The sequence below is a fragment of the Camelina sativa genome, chromosome 9 (assembly GCF_000633955.1).
Source record: "Camelina sativa cultivar DH55 chromosome 9, Cs, whole genome shotgun sequence".
NCBI lineage: Eukaryota > Viridiplantae > Streptophyta > Magnoliopsida > Brassicales > Brassicaceae > Camelina > Camelina sativa.
The window spans coordinates 37521172-37538870 of NC_025693.1; the positions used below are offsets into that span (position 1 = coordinate 37521172).

At 32.6% G+C, this 17699-nt stretch overlaps 3 protein-coding genes across 5 annotated transcripts in view; 1 reads left to right on the plus strand and 2 right to left on the minus strand.

Moving 5' to 3' along the window:
• LOC104714717 (transcription factor EGL1-like) overlaps positions 1–1655 on the plus strand; it is a 4723-nt gene extending 3068 nt beyond the window's left edge. For 2 of the 3 annotated variants that reach the window (XM_010432167.2, XM_019229692.1), the window contains 2 exons: positions 866–1285; positions 1380–1650. In XM_010432167.2, the coding sequence (XP_010430469.1) occupies positions 866–1285; positions 1380–1451 (492 nt within the window). In that variant the 3' untranslated portion in view covers positions 1452–1650. Of the gene's footprint in view, positions 1–18; positions 757–865; positions 1286–1379 lie in introns of all 3 variants that reach the window. The other variant, XM_010432168.2, reaches the window with a different exon arrangement.
• On the minus strand, positions 9048–12280 carry LOC109124642 (GMP synthase [glutamine-hydrolyzing]-like). The gene is made up of 6 exons (XM_010432169.2): positions 11574–12280; positions 10716–10966; positions 10265–10640; positions 10040–10171; positions 9770–9945; positions 9048–9345 (listed from the first exon to the last, which is right to left on the minus strand). The coding sequence occupies exons 1-6, from the start codon at positions 12117–12119 to the stop codon at positions 9222–9224; spliced, it is 1605 nt and encodes a 534-aa protein (XP_010430471.1). The 5' UTR covers positions 12120–12280; the 3' UTR covers positions 9048–9221.
• On the minus strand, positions 12447–15917 carry LOC104714720. The gene is made up of 7 exons (XM_010432170.2): positions 15405–15917; positions 14871–15124; positions 14708–14775; positions 13597–14629; positions 13444–13523; positions 13207–13354; positions 12447–13125 (listed from the first exon to the last, which is right to left on the minus strand). The coding sequence occupies exons 2-7, from the start codon at positions 15055–15057 to the stop codon at positions 12569–12571; spliced, it is 2073 nt and encodes a 690-aa protein (XP_010430472.1). The 5' UTR covers positions 15058–15124; positions 15405–15917; the 3' UTR covers positions 12447–12568.

The window sequence follows — 17699 nt, forward strand, 5'->3', positions numbered from 1 at the left end:
TTTTTTTGGTTATTTTAGATTACAGAGGACTTGAACGTGATACAATGCGTGAAGACAATGTTCCTTGAAGCTCCTCCTTATGCTACAATATCGACGAGATCGGATTATCAAGAAGTTTTTGATCCTTTAAGCGATGATAAATACATTCCAGTGTTTGCAACTGAAGTTTTCCCGACACCGTCTACGAGCGAGTTTGAGCAAGAACCAGAGGATCATGATTCATTCATCAACGATGGTGGTGCGTCTCAGGTTCAAAGCTGGCAGTTTGTGGGTGAAGAACTCAGTAACTGTGTTCACCAATCGCTTAACTCTAGCGATTGCGTTTCTCAGACATTTGTTGGAACAACCGGGAGAGTTGCTTGTGATCCAAGGAAGGGTAGGGTTCAACGGTTAGGTCAGATTCAAGAACAGAGTATTCATGTAAATATGGACGACGATGTCCATTACCAAGGCGTGATCTCGACTATTTTCAAAACGACGCATCAGCTAATCCTTGGACCGCAGTTTCAAAACTTTGATAAGAGATCTAGCTTCACAAGGTGGAAGCGATCGTCATCTGTGAAAACATCGGGAGAGAAATCGCAGAAGATGATAAAGAAGATACTCTTCGAGGTTCCACTGATGAACAAGAAAGAGGGGTTGTTACCGGACACACCAGAGGAAACCGGGAACCATGCGTTGTGCGAGAAGAAACGACGCGAGAAGTTGAATGAACGGTTCATGACATTGAGATCTATCATTCCTTCAATTAGTAAGGTATACCGATTCGAACAAATCAGTTTCAGTAACGTTTCATGCTTACTAGGATATTGTTAAAAACACTGCTTTGACTGAACTAATCTTGAGTCTCTTACGGATTCTACAGATTGATAAAGTGTCAATTCTTGATGATACGATTGAGTATCTTCAAGAACTGCAAAAACGGGTTCAAGAATTGGAGTCTTGCAGAGAATCTGCCGATACAGAGACGCGAATGAAGATGATGAAGAGGAAGAAACCAGAGGATGAGGACGAAAGAGCATCAGCGAATTGTATGAACAGCAAGAGGAAGGGGAGTGATGTGAATGTAGGAGAAGATGAACCGGTTGATACGGGTTATGCTGGTTTAACCGATAACTTAAGGATTAGTTCACTCGGTAACGAGGTGGTTATTGAGCTTAGATGTGCTTGGAGAGAAGGAATATTGCTTGAGATAATGGATGTGATTAGTGATCTCAACTTGGATTCTCACTCGGTTCAGTCGTCAACCGGAGACGGTTTACTCTGCTTAAACGTCAATTGCAAGGTACAATTATTAACCCTAGTAATTTAGGTTACTTAACCGGAATATTAGTAAACATAACTTTGATATACTGTATATGGTTTAATGTTGATTGCAGCATAAAGGGACAAAAATGGCCACGACAGGAATGATCCAAGAGGCACTTCAAAGGGTTGCATGGATATGTTAAGGTCTCACGGTTTAGATTGACAAAATTAGTTTTTTTTCTCCGGTTTTGGTTTTCCAACCTTCGGTATTCAGTGATTCTAACCGACTTTTGTGATTTAAATTTTTTTGGAAGATCCTTTAGAATTCTTGTAACATTTTGGCTCAACGTAGGAGAAGACAATAAGAAATTAAGTTATGCAAAGTGAACCACTCGGTAGTTCGTGCAAATCCATTTTTAAATGGGAAAATTAACTAAGAATTTTTTTGGTGAACAGAAGTAAAAGTATAGACTGAATAGTTTGTGATCAGTTTAAAGTTCGGCTAATACATTATAGTTACATCTAAATAGATAGAAAGTCAGATTTCAAACACACTATACTACATCTCACAATTCAGATATTCTCTAGACTCTACCTATTTTAGAAAAGTTAAATGTAAAAAAAAAGTTAAAAATATATTTAGAAAAGTTAAAGATGGAATTGGTGGTCAAAAGCTGGTATAAAGTGTGTTTCACAAAATACACTGCCTTATTGAAAAGAAGTAATGTCATTTCAAATAATTGTGTGTATCTAACGCCACTGAGAACTTCAACTTGTGTTACCAATTTTACATTAACTTTGATTTCAAACAAATAATGGAAGAGAATTGTAAACACAAGGAGGATTTGGAGTACCTCTTTTGGATTTGTTATGGTAGCATCAAAATGACTCTCTAGTTTTAGTAAAGAGATTAGCTTTGTTGAAAATACATAACGTTGCGTTAGAAAATTGGGTTGAGCAATTCCTTGATTTAGAACGAAAATTAAATGAGAGTGGAAGTTTTTTAATGAGATTGGTTGGGCATGCATGGTAGGTGGCCATTAAGTAGATCCATGGATTTGTGAAGTTAAGATTTAGAAGATACAAACTAGATTTGAATACCGACGATTGAAATGAAAAGAGACTACTTTAACTTACTTTTTCTGAGTTTTTGTAATGCACTATGGAGTCACTAGTTCATATCCTTCAAAGATGCACCTGAAAAAGGCGATAAAAATATGTAGTGCTATGGAAAAGCAAGGAGAGGAAGAAGAGAATAAACATGTTGTAGAAATGTACAAAACACAACTATAGTGTATTAGTGTCTATACAAGTCCAGGCTGTCCAGCTATGTTACATTATGTATAAGTCTCATATATCATGTGTTATGTGTAATGTATAACTGTAAATCCATTTGTAGATAGTGTATAAATCTGAATATAATATATATAAATTCCATATATTTATAGTAACATTTTTTAAGTATATTTTGGTTTATGCCCTTTAAATTTTACTTATTATTTTTTTACAACATTAACCCCTAAAACAATTCCATAAATAAGAGAAATTCAAATAATAAACTTTCTAAATTGACCAACATTTGTTACATTTATTGCCATAAAATCTTAATAACATCTATACATTCCGATTTTCCAAAAACAACTCTACCCATTAAAGTTTTAACCCATTAAATCTCCAAAACTATTTTATGGATGCTAGAATCTCTCAAATTTAAATGATATACAACAGATTTTCCATAACAAAAGTTTATAATCTTCATAATTATATTAACATTAATAAATTTCCTAAACCAAAAATTCAATTATAAAATATCACATTAAATATGTTGAAAACCCCCCATCTAATTTGGTTTATTTTTTATTTTTTGAGGAAGTACCAAAAAAAATAAAATTCTATTAATTATTATAAACTATATATATTGACATGGAAAAATTATAAACTATAAAAATATGCTAATTTGGTAAAACAATTAAACATAGTTAAACTTGATAAAACAACTTATTTTGATTATTTTTTTTACGCAAAAACTTATTTTGATTTTGGTGAGACGGATTGGCATTAATCCCATATAGAGAGAGTTAAGTGGAATTGTTTTTTTTTTCTAACTACTTTTAGATGTGTACCAGGAGATAAATGTATTACTAGACTATACATATACCTCACGGGTTAAAACCTTGAAAACACTATAAAAATCCTATACTTTGAATACTTATATCAAATACTTGTAAAATTTTATATTTTTAAAATTAATAAAATAACAAATAAATAAAATAAAAATTTTTAATTTTTAAAATTAAAAATATTGTCCTGCGGTGTACCACGGGCTAAATCCTAGTATCATTTATAAGGTTAAAACAATTGATTTGGCCACCTGTCACCAAAGTGCACTTATCTTTTCGGTCAAGTATCCTGTGAGAACTCCAAAGTTAAACATGCTTGAACTTTAGTAGATTTAGGATGGATGACCTTCCGAGAAGTGATTGTCGGAACTGTGTAAGTAAGGATAAACACAAAGAAAGATCATATGATTATTTGTAGGGACGGTAAACAAATCTTTAAAGCCTCCCAAACGTAGCAAACCTACCGTCGGATATGGGTGGGCTCACAGGCCTAGTGAAAGGACATGAGGCCCATTTAAAGAAGGTACGCTCATGGATTGGGAGTGGACATGAGGCCCACTAAGCAAGGTGACGGTCATGACATTACAAGATTGAAACATTTTCTTATAGTCATAGAAATCTACATCAAGATATATTCATGATTATTACGTTCAATAAAACTTTCCCTTAGCACAAACAACATGTGTAAGAAAATCTCACAACATCTAGGAAATGTGATCGTTTCCAAACACCAAAAAAATCATTCTTAATTGACTTCATTTACAACAAAAAAAATTCCGACCAAAGAAAAGATAATTTATTTATATTGTAATTTTTAAGAAGAATTTACGTCGAAAGTTTATATCGATTATTTAGCATAGAATAATATTTCATCTTAATTCCCATAAATACCTTATGTATTATGCAATTTCATTAAATTTTGTAATTGTTACACCCTTGTTTTCTCACAATATCTTATTTTTCACCATTCAACATACATATTAGATTGTGTGACATGTTTGATCCACAATTGTTCTACTTGAACGGCTTAACTCGTCTTATTTGCATCACTTGATTTGCTATTTAATCCACAATTATTCTTAATTCATATACGTAAAAAACTTTTATGGATTAGATACATTATCAATACCACTTTATTCATAAAAATAAAATTTCAGCCATACAATATTTGTAAAATTTCGTAAATTATAATATTATGCCATATTTATTATATTTAATATTTAACATTTGTTCTGCTCATGCCACACCTTTTTGGATATTATTTTTTCTCCGCTCTTGCCGCACTTGAGCTTCATTTTCCTTTCTCATATGTTTGTTTTGGAGCGCATGATCTATTGTCACCATTTAAAAATTACTTATAAATCTAACCATCTACTAATATATCTTGTTTTCTCAAGAAACAAAACAATCAATATGATGTATAACTACACTACAATAACAGATTTTTGTATAACACTTTCAGGATAATATAAAGTACATCGATATTAAGTTAGCTATTATTTACATTATAATGCAAATTGACTTGCCACTAATTTAGTTAAGAAACACATGAAATCCATCAAAACTACCATTATTCAACCAAAAAAATTAGTTAAATAGAGTTATTAAAAAAATAAAAACTAATGAGAGATAATTTAGAAAAGAAAACTCACTCTACATTCAAAATAAATTTGGTACCATTCCAATACAACTCGATGAGATCGCCTAATTTGAAACCTTTTTTTATTTACGATATCTTTCCATCTATTCTGCAAATTATAATTTCCTTTGTATTCGTGAAAGGTAACCCTATATGATATGGCATTATTATCAAGGACTTCCACTTGAATACCATTTTAAGGTATTGTAGTTTTCATTTTTTTTAATACGTTTCTGCAACTATTTCTGGGTAAAGTCAAACGACTCTTATAAGAAACATCGCTCTTTGTTAGGTTTTTTGATATTTTTATCAACATATTTGGATCTATTTAACTAATCTTCTCACCTCACTGAAAATAGAACTAAAAATGATTTTAAGAAAATGAGATTATTGAAAAGTTTAAAGACTAAAAGCTCTTAATATTTATATACATATCTTATCCAAAAATAATGCTTTTAAACTTTTTTTATAATATTAATTTTCTTCAAAATAAACTCCTAAACTTAGTAAATTATATGGATATGCATATGATATTTTTCTAAATTTACTAATTTGTATATGAAACCAATTATATATTTCCCTTATGCTAAATTATGTTTACAAGCACTTCTTTTAGTCCTTACTTTTTTTATTTAAAAAGTATATCTAGTACAATTTTATTAAGAGATTAACTACATTAGTATGATTAAAATTCTCTTTCTCAAAACTTCGAATTTTCTTATTTGATACATTATACATTTGTCATCTATACATGTAGTTTTTTCCTACAATAGGTTCAACAATCTAACCTTTAAAATCTCTAATAACAATTAGAAAATCTAGTAATTAATTGACATCAGGATTTATTATAATCATTTTTCGTTAAAAGTAAAAAAAATCACACTATAAAATTTGTCATACATTAAGTATATTAATTAGCAACAAATGCAAAATTATCAATATCATAATACTAAATTGACTATATTAAAGTTCACCATTAATGGAAAGAAAAATTAATCAAATGACCATTAATTTTCTTATTAAGAAAATAATCCTACATCTTTTTTTCTTTTCTTTTTCAATAATTCATGAAAGTCTAGAAGTATGTATTGGAAAAATATAACATTTCCGGACAGCCTAATGTATTGTCTTATATAGATGAGTTTGACTTTAAAAAAAATAATCTAACATGTAGCCAATTACACACACACAAGTAACAATAAACATAGTTAACTTTTTTTGTTGTCCCATAAAAAATGTAACTTTGATATACAAACCAAGATAAAAAGTAATTCATTTAGAGTTATGATTTTTTTTGGTCACAAGGCTCAGCTATGAAATCTACATCAAGATATATTTATGATTATTACGTTCAATGTAACTTTCTCATAGCACAAACAACAACATGTGTGAGAAAATCTCACAACATCTAGGAAATGTGATCGTTTCCAAACATCAAAGAAATCATTCTTAATTAACTTTATTTACAACAAAAAAATTCCGACCAAATAAAAGATAATTTATTTACATTGTAATTTTTAAGAAGAATTACGTCGAAAGTTTATATCGATTATTTAGCATAGAATTATATTTCATCGTAATTCCCATAAAAGTCTAATGTACTACGCAATTTCATTGAATTCTGTAATCGCTACACCCTTGTTTTCTCACAATATTTTAGTTTTCACCATTCAACATACATTTTGGACTGTGTGACATGTTTGATCCACAATTGTTCTACTTGAACAGCTTGACCCGTCTCATTTGTATCACTTGATTTGCCATTTAATCCATAATTATTCTTAATTCATATACGTAAATAAATTTTATGGATTAGATACATTATCAATACCACTTTATTCATAAAAATGAAATTTCAGCCATACAATATTTGTAATATTTCATAAATTATAATATTATACCATATTTATTATATTTAATATTTAAAATTTGTTCCGCTCATCCCACAGTTTTTTTGCATATTATTTTTTCTCCGCTCCTATCGCACTTGAGCTGGATTCTCCTTTTTCATATGTTTGTTCTGGAGCGCATGATCTATTATCACCATTTAAAACTTAGTTATATATCTAACCATCTACTAATATATCTCGTTTTCTACAAGAAAAGAAACAATCAATATGATCTATAACTACACCACAATAACATATTTCTGTATAACACTTTTAGGATAATATAAAGTACAGTGATATTAACTAAGCTATTATTTCTATTATAATGCAAATTGACTTGCCACTAATTCAGTTAAGAAACACATGAAACCTAATCAAAACTACCAATATTCAACCTAAAAAATTAGTTAAATAGAGTTATTAAAAAATATATAAACTAATGAGAGATAATTTAGAAAAGAAAACTCACTGTACAATCAAAATAAATTGGGTACCATCCCAATATAACTCGATGAAATCGCCTGATTTGAGACTTTTTTTATTTATGATATCTTTCCATCCATTCCGCAAATGATAAATATTGTTGTGTTCATGAAAGGTAACCGTATACGATTTGGCATTATTATCAAGGACTTCCACTTGAATACCATTTTGAGGTATTGTAGTTTTCATTTTATTTAATAGGTTTATGCAACTATCTTTGGGTAAAAGCAAACGACCATAATTAGAAACATCGGTATCTGTTAGGTATTTTGATATTTTTATCATATCTATTTAACTAATCTTCTCACGTAACTGAAAATATAAGTAAAAATGATTTTTAAAAAATGAGATTGTTGAGGAGTTTGAAGACTTAAAGCTCATAATATTTATATACATATCTTAGCCAAAAATACTGCTTTTAAACTTTTTTAATAATATTGATTTTCTTCAAAATAAAACCCTAAACTTAGTAAACTATATGGATATGCATATGATATTTTCTAAATTTACTAATTTGTATATGAAACCAATTATATATTTCCCTTTTTATTATGCTAAATTATATTTGCAAGCACTTCTTTTAGTCCATACTTTTTTTTATTTAAAAAGTATATCTAGTACAATATTATTAAGAGATTAACTACATTAATATGATTAAATTCTCTTACTCAAAACCTTGAATTTGCTTATTTGATATCTTATACATTTGTCATCTATACATGTAGCTTTTTTCTACAATAGCTTCAACAATCTTTAACCTTTATTAATTTTGAACTTTAAAATCCCTTATAAAAATAAGAAAATCTAGTAATTGATTGACATCAGGATTTATTATAATCATTTTTTTTTAAAAAGTAAAAAAATCACACAATAAAATTTGTCATACATTAAGTATATTAATTAGCAACAAATGCAAAATTATCAATATCATAATACTATATTGACTATATTAAAGTTTATTGGTCAATTCACCATTAATGGAAAGAAAAATTAATCAAATGACCATTAATTTTCTTATTATAAAAATAATCCTACATCTTTTTTTTGTTTCTTTTTCAATAATTCATGAAAGTTTAGAAGTATGTATTGGAAAAATATAATATTTTCGGACAGCCTAATATATTGTCTTATATAAGATGAGTTTGACTTTTTTAAAAATAATCAAATATGTATCCAATTATACACACATGTAACAATAAACATAGTTAATTTTTTTTGTTGTCAAATAAAAAATGTAACTTTGACATATACACCAAGATATAAAGTAATTCATTTGGAGTTATGATTTTTTTGGTCACAACGCTCAGCTATGACATGGATAAACTGACTTTCATATACAACCCGAATATGATGTGTAAACTTAGATTTATCATATCTAAATCCGGTTATTGGCTATAGCAAAATATGGCATGACTATAGCGTTTCCGCTATAATATAGACAAATTTGACCATTATAGCATGTATGAATCTCACAATAACATCTGTGAACCTGATTGTAACAAAAATAAATCTTGTTGCAAGCTTCAACAACTCTGTTACAATAGTAAATACAACTACAAAATACTGGAGTCCATTTTATCGAATAAACTACATCCATCGAAATACCCAAAATACAAATAAAATGGTGAGCTTTAATCGTTAATCATATAAATATCACACGCGTAGGTATTAAGGCAAAAATGATTTGTATCATCATCATCAACACTCATGTTCATCAGAAACCATTGTCTACTAACAATAATAATAAGCACCATAACCATCTCTGTTTGATGACAATCTTTTTTACATGGTCGAAGAATTGCAGAGACACTCGTAAATAAAAGACTCAAATTTATGTTTTCTCTATTCCCATTCGATCGTTGAAGGAGGCTTTGATGTAATGTCTTGAACAACACGGTTTACTCCTTGAACGCTGTTGCAGATTTTCCGAGAAACATCATCCAGAAACTTGTGCTCAAAATTGAACCTGCAATGTTGTTTTCAACACCACCAATCTCAGTACAAAGTCACAACATAAACTTGCTTTGGCATTTGCCCCACAAGAATTCTAGCCAAGCAACATTGACACCAATAGATTTGATACAAATATTTGGTAATCCTTAGAATCAAGGTAACTACTCAGATTGGATAATGAGTCTTAATATAGAATAACAGCAAGTAGATATTTTCACTATCTGATCCAATTTTAACTTGACTAAGAGAACCTTAATACATGACTTTATGTACTCAGAACACCTGACCTAATCCAGTCTCAAATACCCAAATACTCAGACCTAAAGTACCACCACATGGTAGATCAAAACCTCAAGCACTCACATCAACACGGTAAACAGTTAAAAAAACAGAAGGGTTCTATATGCATCGGTATTAAGAAATTGTAAGAAGCTTACCAATCTGCAGTCATTCCATCTTGGCTTGTAACTGCGCGAAGAGCAACAACATGAGAATGTGTTCTCTTGTCACCTTGGACTCCAACTGATCTTACAGGCAAGAACACTGCGAAAGCTTGCCAGATCGAATCATAGAGACCTGCATCTCTGATTGATTGGATGAAAATCTCATCAACCTAAGGAAATAAGAAAACCGAAAAAAATATGAGTTTGGTACATAGTTATGTAAAAGATTTATATAGCCGGTTTGAGATTTTTTAGAGCACTTGCCTGACGAAGAACCTCGAGGGCGTTTCCTTGGGTGACATCGCCCAAGACTCTAACTGCGAGTCCTGGACCGGGGAATGGGTGACGCTTCAAGAACCCTACAGGTACATTCAAGATTCTTCCGAGCTCACGAACCTTAATTGCACAAAAGAATCCAGAGAAAGATCACAAACCAAACACTCAACAATTGCAGACAAGTAAGATAGTAAAAAGACAATAGTAACACACCTCGTCTTTGAAGAGAAGTTTTAGTGGTTCAATGAGCTTCAATTTCATGTCTTTAGGGAGTCCTCCAACGTTATGATGACTTTTGATGGTGTGAGAATGAGTCCTATCAGTACCCGGGGGAGGGCACGACTCAATCACATCAGGGTACAGAGTCCCTTGAACTAGAAAAGCAGGTTTCTTCCCATACTTTTTCTCCAACTCTTGGGCAAACTGATCAAAAATGTTAATGAACTCCTTCCCGATAATCTTTCTCTTTGTCTCGGGATCCACAACGCCTTTGAGTTCACTCAAGAACCGCTCGGACGCATCTACACAAGTAACAGGTAGATGCAAGTCTTTTTCGAAGGTATCCATCACACGTTCTTGCTCCTTATACCTACAAAACAGAGGATTCTCATCAAAAATCACATTAAAAGTGCATATCACTATTGAAAATTGCTTCTTTTCTAACCTTAATAGCCCGTTATCGACAAAGACGCAATGAAGCCTATCTCCAATTGCCTTATGAACAAGAGTTGCGGCAACAGTCGAGTCCACACCTCCTGACAAGGCGCAAATGACATGTTCGTCAGATGCAACGGTTTGGTTAATCACTTTGATCTCTTCTTCCATCAGGTCCTCCATTTTCCAATCCGCAGATACTCCACACACGTCAAAAAGGAAGTGGCGAAGTGTCTCCATCCCTTTTGGTGAATGTGTCACCTGCAAAATCCAACAAAAAACCACTTTCATCATAAACTATAAATTTTTCATTGACCAATACATCCATTTACAGACATTCACGAGTAATTCTCAAATCAATGGACTAAACCGAACAATAAAATAGCTGTGTCAATCAAATCCTAAAAGTCCAATCCAAACTATGATACTTTATCAAGTTCTTCAGTCTCTAGAAGAAAACAAGCCAACCATTAGATAGATATGTCAGTAAAACTGAAGTCCCGAGTTCTATGTAAAAAAAAAAAGTCTCACATTTTTCACTTATCAAAGAGTCACAGAACATGAACTGCATTCTCCCAAGTCTCATCAGATTCATTGAAGATATGAATAGGTAGTATGCCAAAGATCTAGCGTTTGTCATCCATAAACCCAAAATCCACTAAAAACCCACTCAAGACTGCAATACTATATCAGATTCTTCAGTCTCTATAGTCTTACCAACCAACCATTAAAATAGCTACATCAACAACATAGTAGCCTCAAGTAAGAAATGTCTCACATTTTTCACTCATCAGAGAGTAAAGATCCATACTTTATCATCAATAAATCAATCCAATGATATTAAATCAAATTCTTCAAGTAATCATACCTCAGGATGATACTGCAATCCATAAATCTTCTTGTTCCGATTCTCCAAAGCAGCAACAGCTCCTTGAGCGCTCTGAGCCACAACTTCAAACCCTTCAGGAAGCTTAACCGCTTCATCACCATGACTCATCCAAACCATTTGCTTCTCTCCACCACTCTCCGACCCAAAAATCTCAGATTTACCCTTCACTTCAATCTCCATCTTCCCATACTCTTTACTCTCTCCTTCCACAACAACACCACCAAGCTTCTGCACAATCAGCTGCAAACCATAGCAAATCCCCAAAACATGAACACCATTTGACTCAGCCCACTCAATAAACCCGTCGGGGAAACTCGGCGCGTCGAGCGCGTGAACAGAGTGAGGTCCACCGGAGAGGATAACAACTCGTGGGTTATAGCTAGTGATTGATTTGAGCGACGAGGTTCCACTGATTACGAAAGAGAAGACGTTGAGAGATCGAATACGGCGAGTGATGAGATGTGTGTACTGTGAGCCGTAATCAAGAATCAAAACCGTATCAGGCTTCATCGTCGGCGTCTCCATAGCTAAGGGTTTTAGAGCTTGGTGGAGGAAAAAATGGGGATTTTTAGGGTTTCTCACTGTTTATGGCTAAGAGAGGCTTGGCGGGAAGTGAAGTGGAGGCTAATAAAAACAGAGCAGCTAGAAGCTTGCAACTAGGGTTTTGTGAAAGACGACATCTTTTGTCATTAATAAATTGGGATAATAAAAAAAGTTGCAATCTTTTTCGCCACAATTTCCGGCCGCTGCTAAAACCCTAAATCCCAAATTCCAATACAAAAATCTCAATTGGTCAAAAGTCAAAACCTTTTCAACGATTCAGAAGCTTTTACTTGAAGCAGACCAACCAAAAGATCGAATCTTTTTTAACTTTAGATAAATGTAATAACTAATCATGAAGAGAAGATTCTCAAATTTTAAAACTTTTTTTATACAGACAAAAAAAATGTTAAATAGTTCTGAAGAGATTCAAGTTAATCCACACATAATACTATGCTCCTCTGCATTGTTCTTAGCTCATGGGAGAACTCAAGTAGCAATTGTTGGAGAATCTTTTCGGCAAGATCAGACGCAATGCCTTCAGATTCACCACCAAAATCAGACCAAAGACATGGCTTTATCATATCAGTTTCAATGATCTGATCTAATGATCTTGTAGGAGAGTCAGAGCAGAGTAAACTCCAGTCAAAATGTCTCAACGTTTTGTTAATCAGATCTTCTTCTCTAAGGGATGGTTGTAGATTGACGACTCTCGAGCTTCCCGATGATGTCAAAGGCCAATATTTGATGTCTTGACGGTAAATGTCGCGGACGATCTCGTCGGTGTAGTCAAGAACAAGAAGAAGCTGGTCGTTGTTGTGATTACCGTGTGAGAATTCGTCGAGTAGTGATGTTTCCTCGCTGCATCTTGCTATAAGATTAGTCCAATTCAATCTTGAAGCTTTAAGAACTTTCTTCACAAAGTCATTAACTGTTTCTTTCTCAACTAGATCGATGCTTGGATCATCAAAAGAGAATGCAACCTTCTCTTCTGCAAGAAAGAATCAGATTTTTTATGAGTCAACCAACAGATAAATCACTGATCATGAAAGAATTGATCTGAAGCGTTTACCGAGTTTAGAAATTTCCACATTTCCTAGACTAACTGTTTCGTCTTCTAAATGAATCCTTTCAAGAACAGAGACAGGACTCGGTTGCTCCTGCTCCTGTTTCGGGTCATGAACATTGATCTCTCGTCTTTCTAGGCTCAAATTCGACTCCTGAAACGATTATAAAGCATATATTAAACATCAAATACACTTCGACCGTGGAGTTATAAGAAATGTTTACTCTTTCTCGCAGTACTTACTGCTAATGAGCCCTTCAGACACCTATCTTCCATGAACCTGTCTTCTACATGGGTGGTCAGACTTCTGTACTCAGCAGAATCTGATACAAATATTAACAGTTTAGTCACACTGGCTCGAATATGATTTCATTACAAGTTTTGTAATCTTTTTACCTGTACAATTATCGTCGAGAGACCTTAGATTAGAATTGTATGGATTCGGGTCAAAAACCTCGAAGTTATTGTCCAAAGACCATAACTTGAAGCTCTCTCTCTTCTTCTCAAGCTTCTGTCTTCTCTCTTTGAGCTTTGTCTGCAAGCTACTCAATGCATAAGGAACTTCATAAACCGGTGAAGAGTTTAATCTCTCTTGTTGCCTTTCCACCATGAATCTCCTCGGCAAAACATCGTTCTCAATACTCAGCTTAAAAACATCAGACTCAACCCGTTTCTTGCGCCTAAACACCGGTGACTCCGGGCTTCTATAGCCAACTGTACTGGTAGAGACTTCACTTGATCTCAAAGCAGCAGCCTCGGTTTCTCTACCATTACAACTACCTTCAGGTTTGTTTTCTACATGATTGTTGTCTTTGTTAGATCCAACAACGAGCTTCAATTTCTTGGCTAGATGTTTAAATCTCAAGTTCGCTTTATCATCAACCGAGCTTGATAATCTAGGCTTCAAAAGAACAATGTTATCCAAATCATCAGCCATTGATGGAGATTTATGCCGCGGTTCCTTTACCTTAGATCCTTCCAAGTCTTGACCTTTTTTCGCTGAGAAAGAATTAGGATCTTGTAAGAGTGTAATGAACAATTCTTTGTTCGAACTTAGAATATCTAACGCCTCCATGAACTGCTTAGACCGGTCATTTCCCTTTTCCTCTGCCTTTGAACAAATCAATGTTTCAGCAGCTTCATTCACACAAACTTGAAGATTAATCTCTGCATTCTTCTTACAATCTCTCGTATTCTTCAGATCCATTTGCTTATCCTTACAACTTGTCTTCTCAATTTCACTCAAAGAAGAATGCTTTTGCTTATCCGGGATATCACAAGTTTCCTCCTTTAGATTTTTGATCCTTCTTATCTCTCTCTCTAGTAATCCCTGGACAGGTTTAGAATCATACTTCTCAAGTTCTCTTTCAGAACTGAAAGATCTTCTCCTTGTTTTAGGCTTGCATGAACTCTCTTCCTCCACAACCCGCTGAACAAATCAAGAGACTCAGTTTCTCTACCACTTTAAGCTAAACCAAAAACTAAGCAATAATAAAAAGGAACTTACATCATTACACTGACACTTCTCATGAAGCTTCTTGAGCAAATCAAGCTGGCTTTTAGTATAAACATTACCTATATAAAAAAAAAAAAAGATGAAGGATCAAATTAGCACTAAGATCATGTTAAAGAAGTGTTGTTCCAAGAACACTCATTATAACACAACTAACCAGCAGAATCTCTGACGAATTTCTTCTTCTCAGAACCAAGTCTCTTATTACCAGATTTGACATGTCCGAAGAAATTAATCAGTTTCCAACCACAACCAGACTTATAACTCTCGTAGACAAGAGGGCTTTTAGGGAAAATTGCAGGACCAGGACTCTTGCTGCTTCTCGGTGATCTCTTCTTCTCCATTGACGATGATGATCAATGAATTCACCAACCATTCAAAACTCTCGTCTTTAATTTATTCCTCAAAAACCTGAAGAATTTAAAAAATCTTATCTTTTTACATAACACCAAAAAACCTTTAACACATACAACAATAACAAAAAAACAGAGAACTCTTCTAATTGTGTCCAAAAAATTGCTTCTTTTGGATACAAAACTGTCAATTTTACTGCCTGGGTTAACCTTTTTTTTCCACCACACTAAACCCTAAACTGAGAATTTCAGTAAAAACTTCATCTTCATGGAAAAAAGGAACCTCCTTAAGCATAAAAACGTAATCTTTTTCATGTATATGATAGAGATTTGCTTACCAGAGCTTTTTGGCTGAAATGGGTCAGAGAGAAAGAAAAAAAAATGACAACTTTATTTTAGCAGAGTCTGTCTCTGTGGAGCCAATCAAGCACTCAGCTTTGTCATGAAGACTGATAAACATGAAAAGTTGAAAAACCATAGATTTTTGTTCTTTAACATAAAAAAAAAGTGCCCAACATGATTTTGAGTCTTTTGGGTTTTTGAAGAAGATCTAAAGAGAAAATTAAAGGGACCCTTGTCTCTTCATCTACCCAAACAAACCCATGTAATTAAAAACGAAAATATTTAATTTAATTTTTAAAAAAATTTGGGATTTTTTTTGTTTTTTGGTTTAGAGGAAAAAAATTGGAAGGACAATAAATGAAGATTACTGTTCGTTCTTGGAGATGGGTCCTCTCGTCATTAAAGAAGGGGTTATAGGAGATTGGGGGAGAGAACAAAAGGAAGAAGATGAAGGAAGAAACAAACTTATAAAATCATCAAATGAAATGATTAGAAAGTGAAAAGAAGACAATAATCAAATGACCAATAGATCTTATTAGATCTTCTTTTTTTTTATTAGATGATCACACATTTTTGTTTTTATACTGTAATAAATTTGAAAACATGTTATTTAAAAAAATAAAATAAGAATTAAATATTTTTTTTTTTTTTGGTATGTAAAAACAATTAAGAGAAAATGAGAAAGAAGGAGAGGGACGTGAGAGTGAAAGAGACATTGAAATTTGCAGATCGTTTCACATATAAGACAATGCTTTCAAATAAAGCTTTTATTTCTGTCCTCTTCTTATCTCTACAACAATTATGTACACTAACATGGTATGTGTAAGAAATAGTAGTAAATTTTACCATGGTTTTTATGTGATTCATAACATTAACTTATCACTGTCAAAAAAAAAAAAAAGGGGGTACACTTATTACATCGCAAAAATGTAACCGTTGGAATCAAACTCAAATAATGAAATAAAGTACATCTGCTTTTAATGATTATTATTTATTACGTTTCGTATAATATTTTTGCTATTTTAGTCCTCGTTGCCATTTTAACCAATTGGTTTCCCGAGTAAAACAACTTAAATGAATATTAATTAGTCTTATTTTCTGCAGATTAATCTTCTTAATTACGGAGTAGTAACGTAAAGACTTGTTATTTTCTCCATCTACATCGTACTACGTGTATACACATGCACATTTAATATGTGTGTGTATATGTCTATATCGGAATAATGTATATATTTATAGAGTAGCCGATCCCAATACGGCATGTTCTTTTTCTATATATTTTCATGTTTGGTATAGTTTACTAGTTTATGCAAGCGAATGAGAGATTTACATGTGTTTTTGGTTCTCATATTGACATGATAAATGGTTTTGTTAAGATTAGTTTAATACTTAAGTCAATATGATTGAATTATTAAATTTATGAGATTGCATTTTAGTATGATCCATTCATATAAAAAATTGGTAGAACATAAATATGATTGTTTGACTTGTAACGGTATACGTGTGGTTGTCCTCCACTTGTCTTATATTATTAATACTCAAGTCCATCTAACTCTTTCACCAAAGTTTCTCTCTCGGCCGTTCAATGCAAAATAAACATTTATATCAATTTGCCAATACATATTTATAATCATATATATACTATATCATCACATACGTAAATACAGTAGATGATCTTGTTATAGACAGTGTACCGACAACGCAATCTCGATAGATGACACTTCTCCACTATTACATTATTTTCGTAACATCAATTGCAACTTGATATATGAAACCCCATCATATATATGAAAATTTTCGTAAGTTTTCACCAATCGGATGTGAGATCCAAATCCTAGCTGACACCTAATAAGACATACATATCCTAATTTAACCGGTGTTAGAACCATCCATTCAGAATGTGTTGGAAAATCTTGAGTCAGAACACCATTTTGAAAGCTATATATGGTGTGACAGGATACTTGGTGCGTATACCAAATTATTGTAGATATGGGGAGCTTTACGACTATGCGCGTCGATGTAGGTGTATCCCTATATCCACATTCATTCATGCACGCCAAAGCTACGTGCGTCATATATCACTAATAATATATGATTTATTTCTATTTCATGTATATAAAATTGCTTTCAAATACAGTAAGGGGAAACTATATCCATTTTAATGCACTTAACTTATATATATACGAGTACGGTTACACGTATGTAGACACTTGATCTCATACTCGAATTTTATTTTAAGTTGTTAAGAAATCACATACACTATTTCGATAAGTGATCATATTTAGTATACG

Excerpts from the sequence above, each read along its gene's own strand:
- LOC109124642 (XM_010432169.2), bottom strand. The coding sequence starts at position 12,119 with ATGGAGACGCCGACGATGAAGCCTGATACGGTTTTGATTCTTGATTAC. Across the intron at positions 10,641-10,715 it reads GTCGATAACGGGCTATTAAG|GTATAAGGAGCAAGAACGTG; the intron begins GTTAGAAAAGAA and ends TCTGTTTTGTAG. Across the intron at positions 9,946-10,039 it reads CCCTCGAGGTTCTTCGTCAG|GTTGATGAGATTTTCATCCA; the intron begins GCAAGTGCTCTA and ends TTATTTCCTTAG.
- LOC104714720 (XM_010432170.2), bottom strand. The coding sequence starts at position 15,057 with ATGGAGAAGAAGAGATCACCGAGAAGCAGCAAGAGTCCTGGTCCTGCA. Across the intron at positions 14,776-14,870 it reads ATTCGTCAGAGATTCTGCTG|GTAATGTTTATACTAAAAGC; the intron begins GTTAGTTGTGTT and ends TTTTTTATATAG. Across the intron at positions 14,630-14,707 it reads AGAAGTGTCAGTGTAATGAT|CGGGTTGTGGAGGAAGAGAG; the intron begins GTAAGTTCCTTT and ends TGATTTGTTCAG.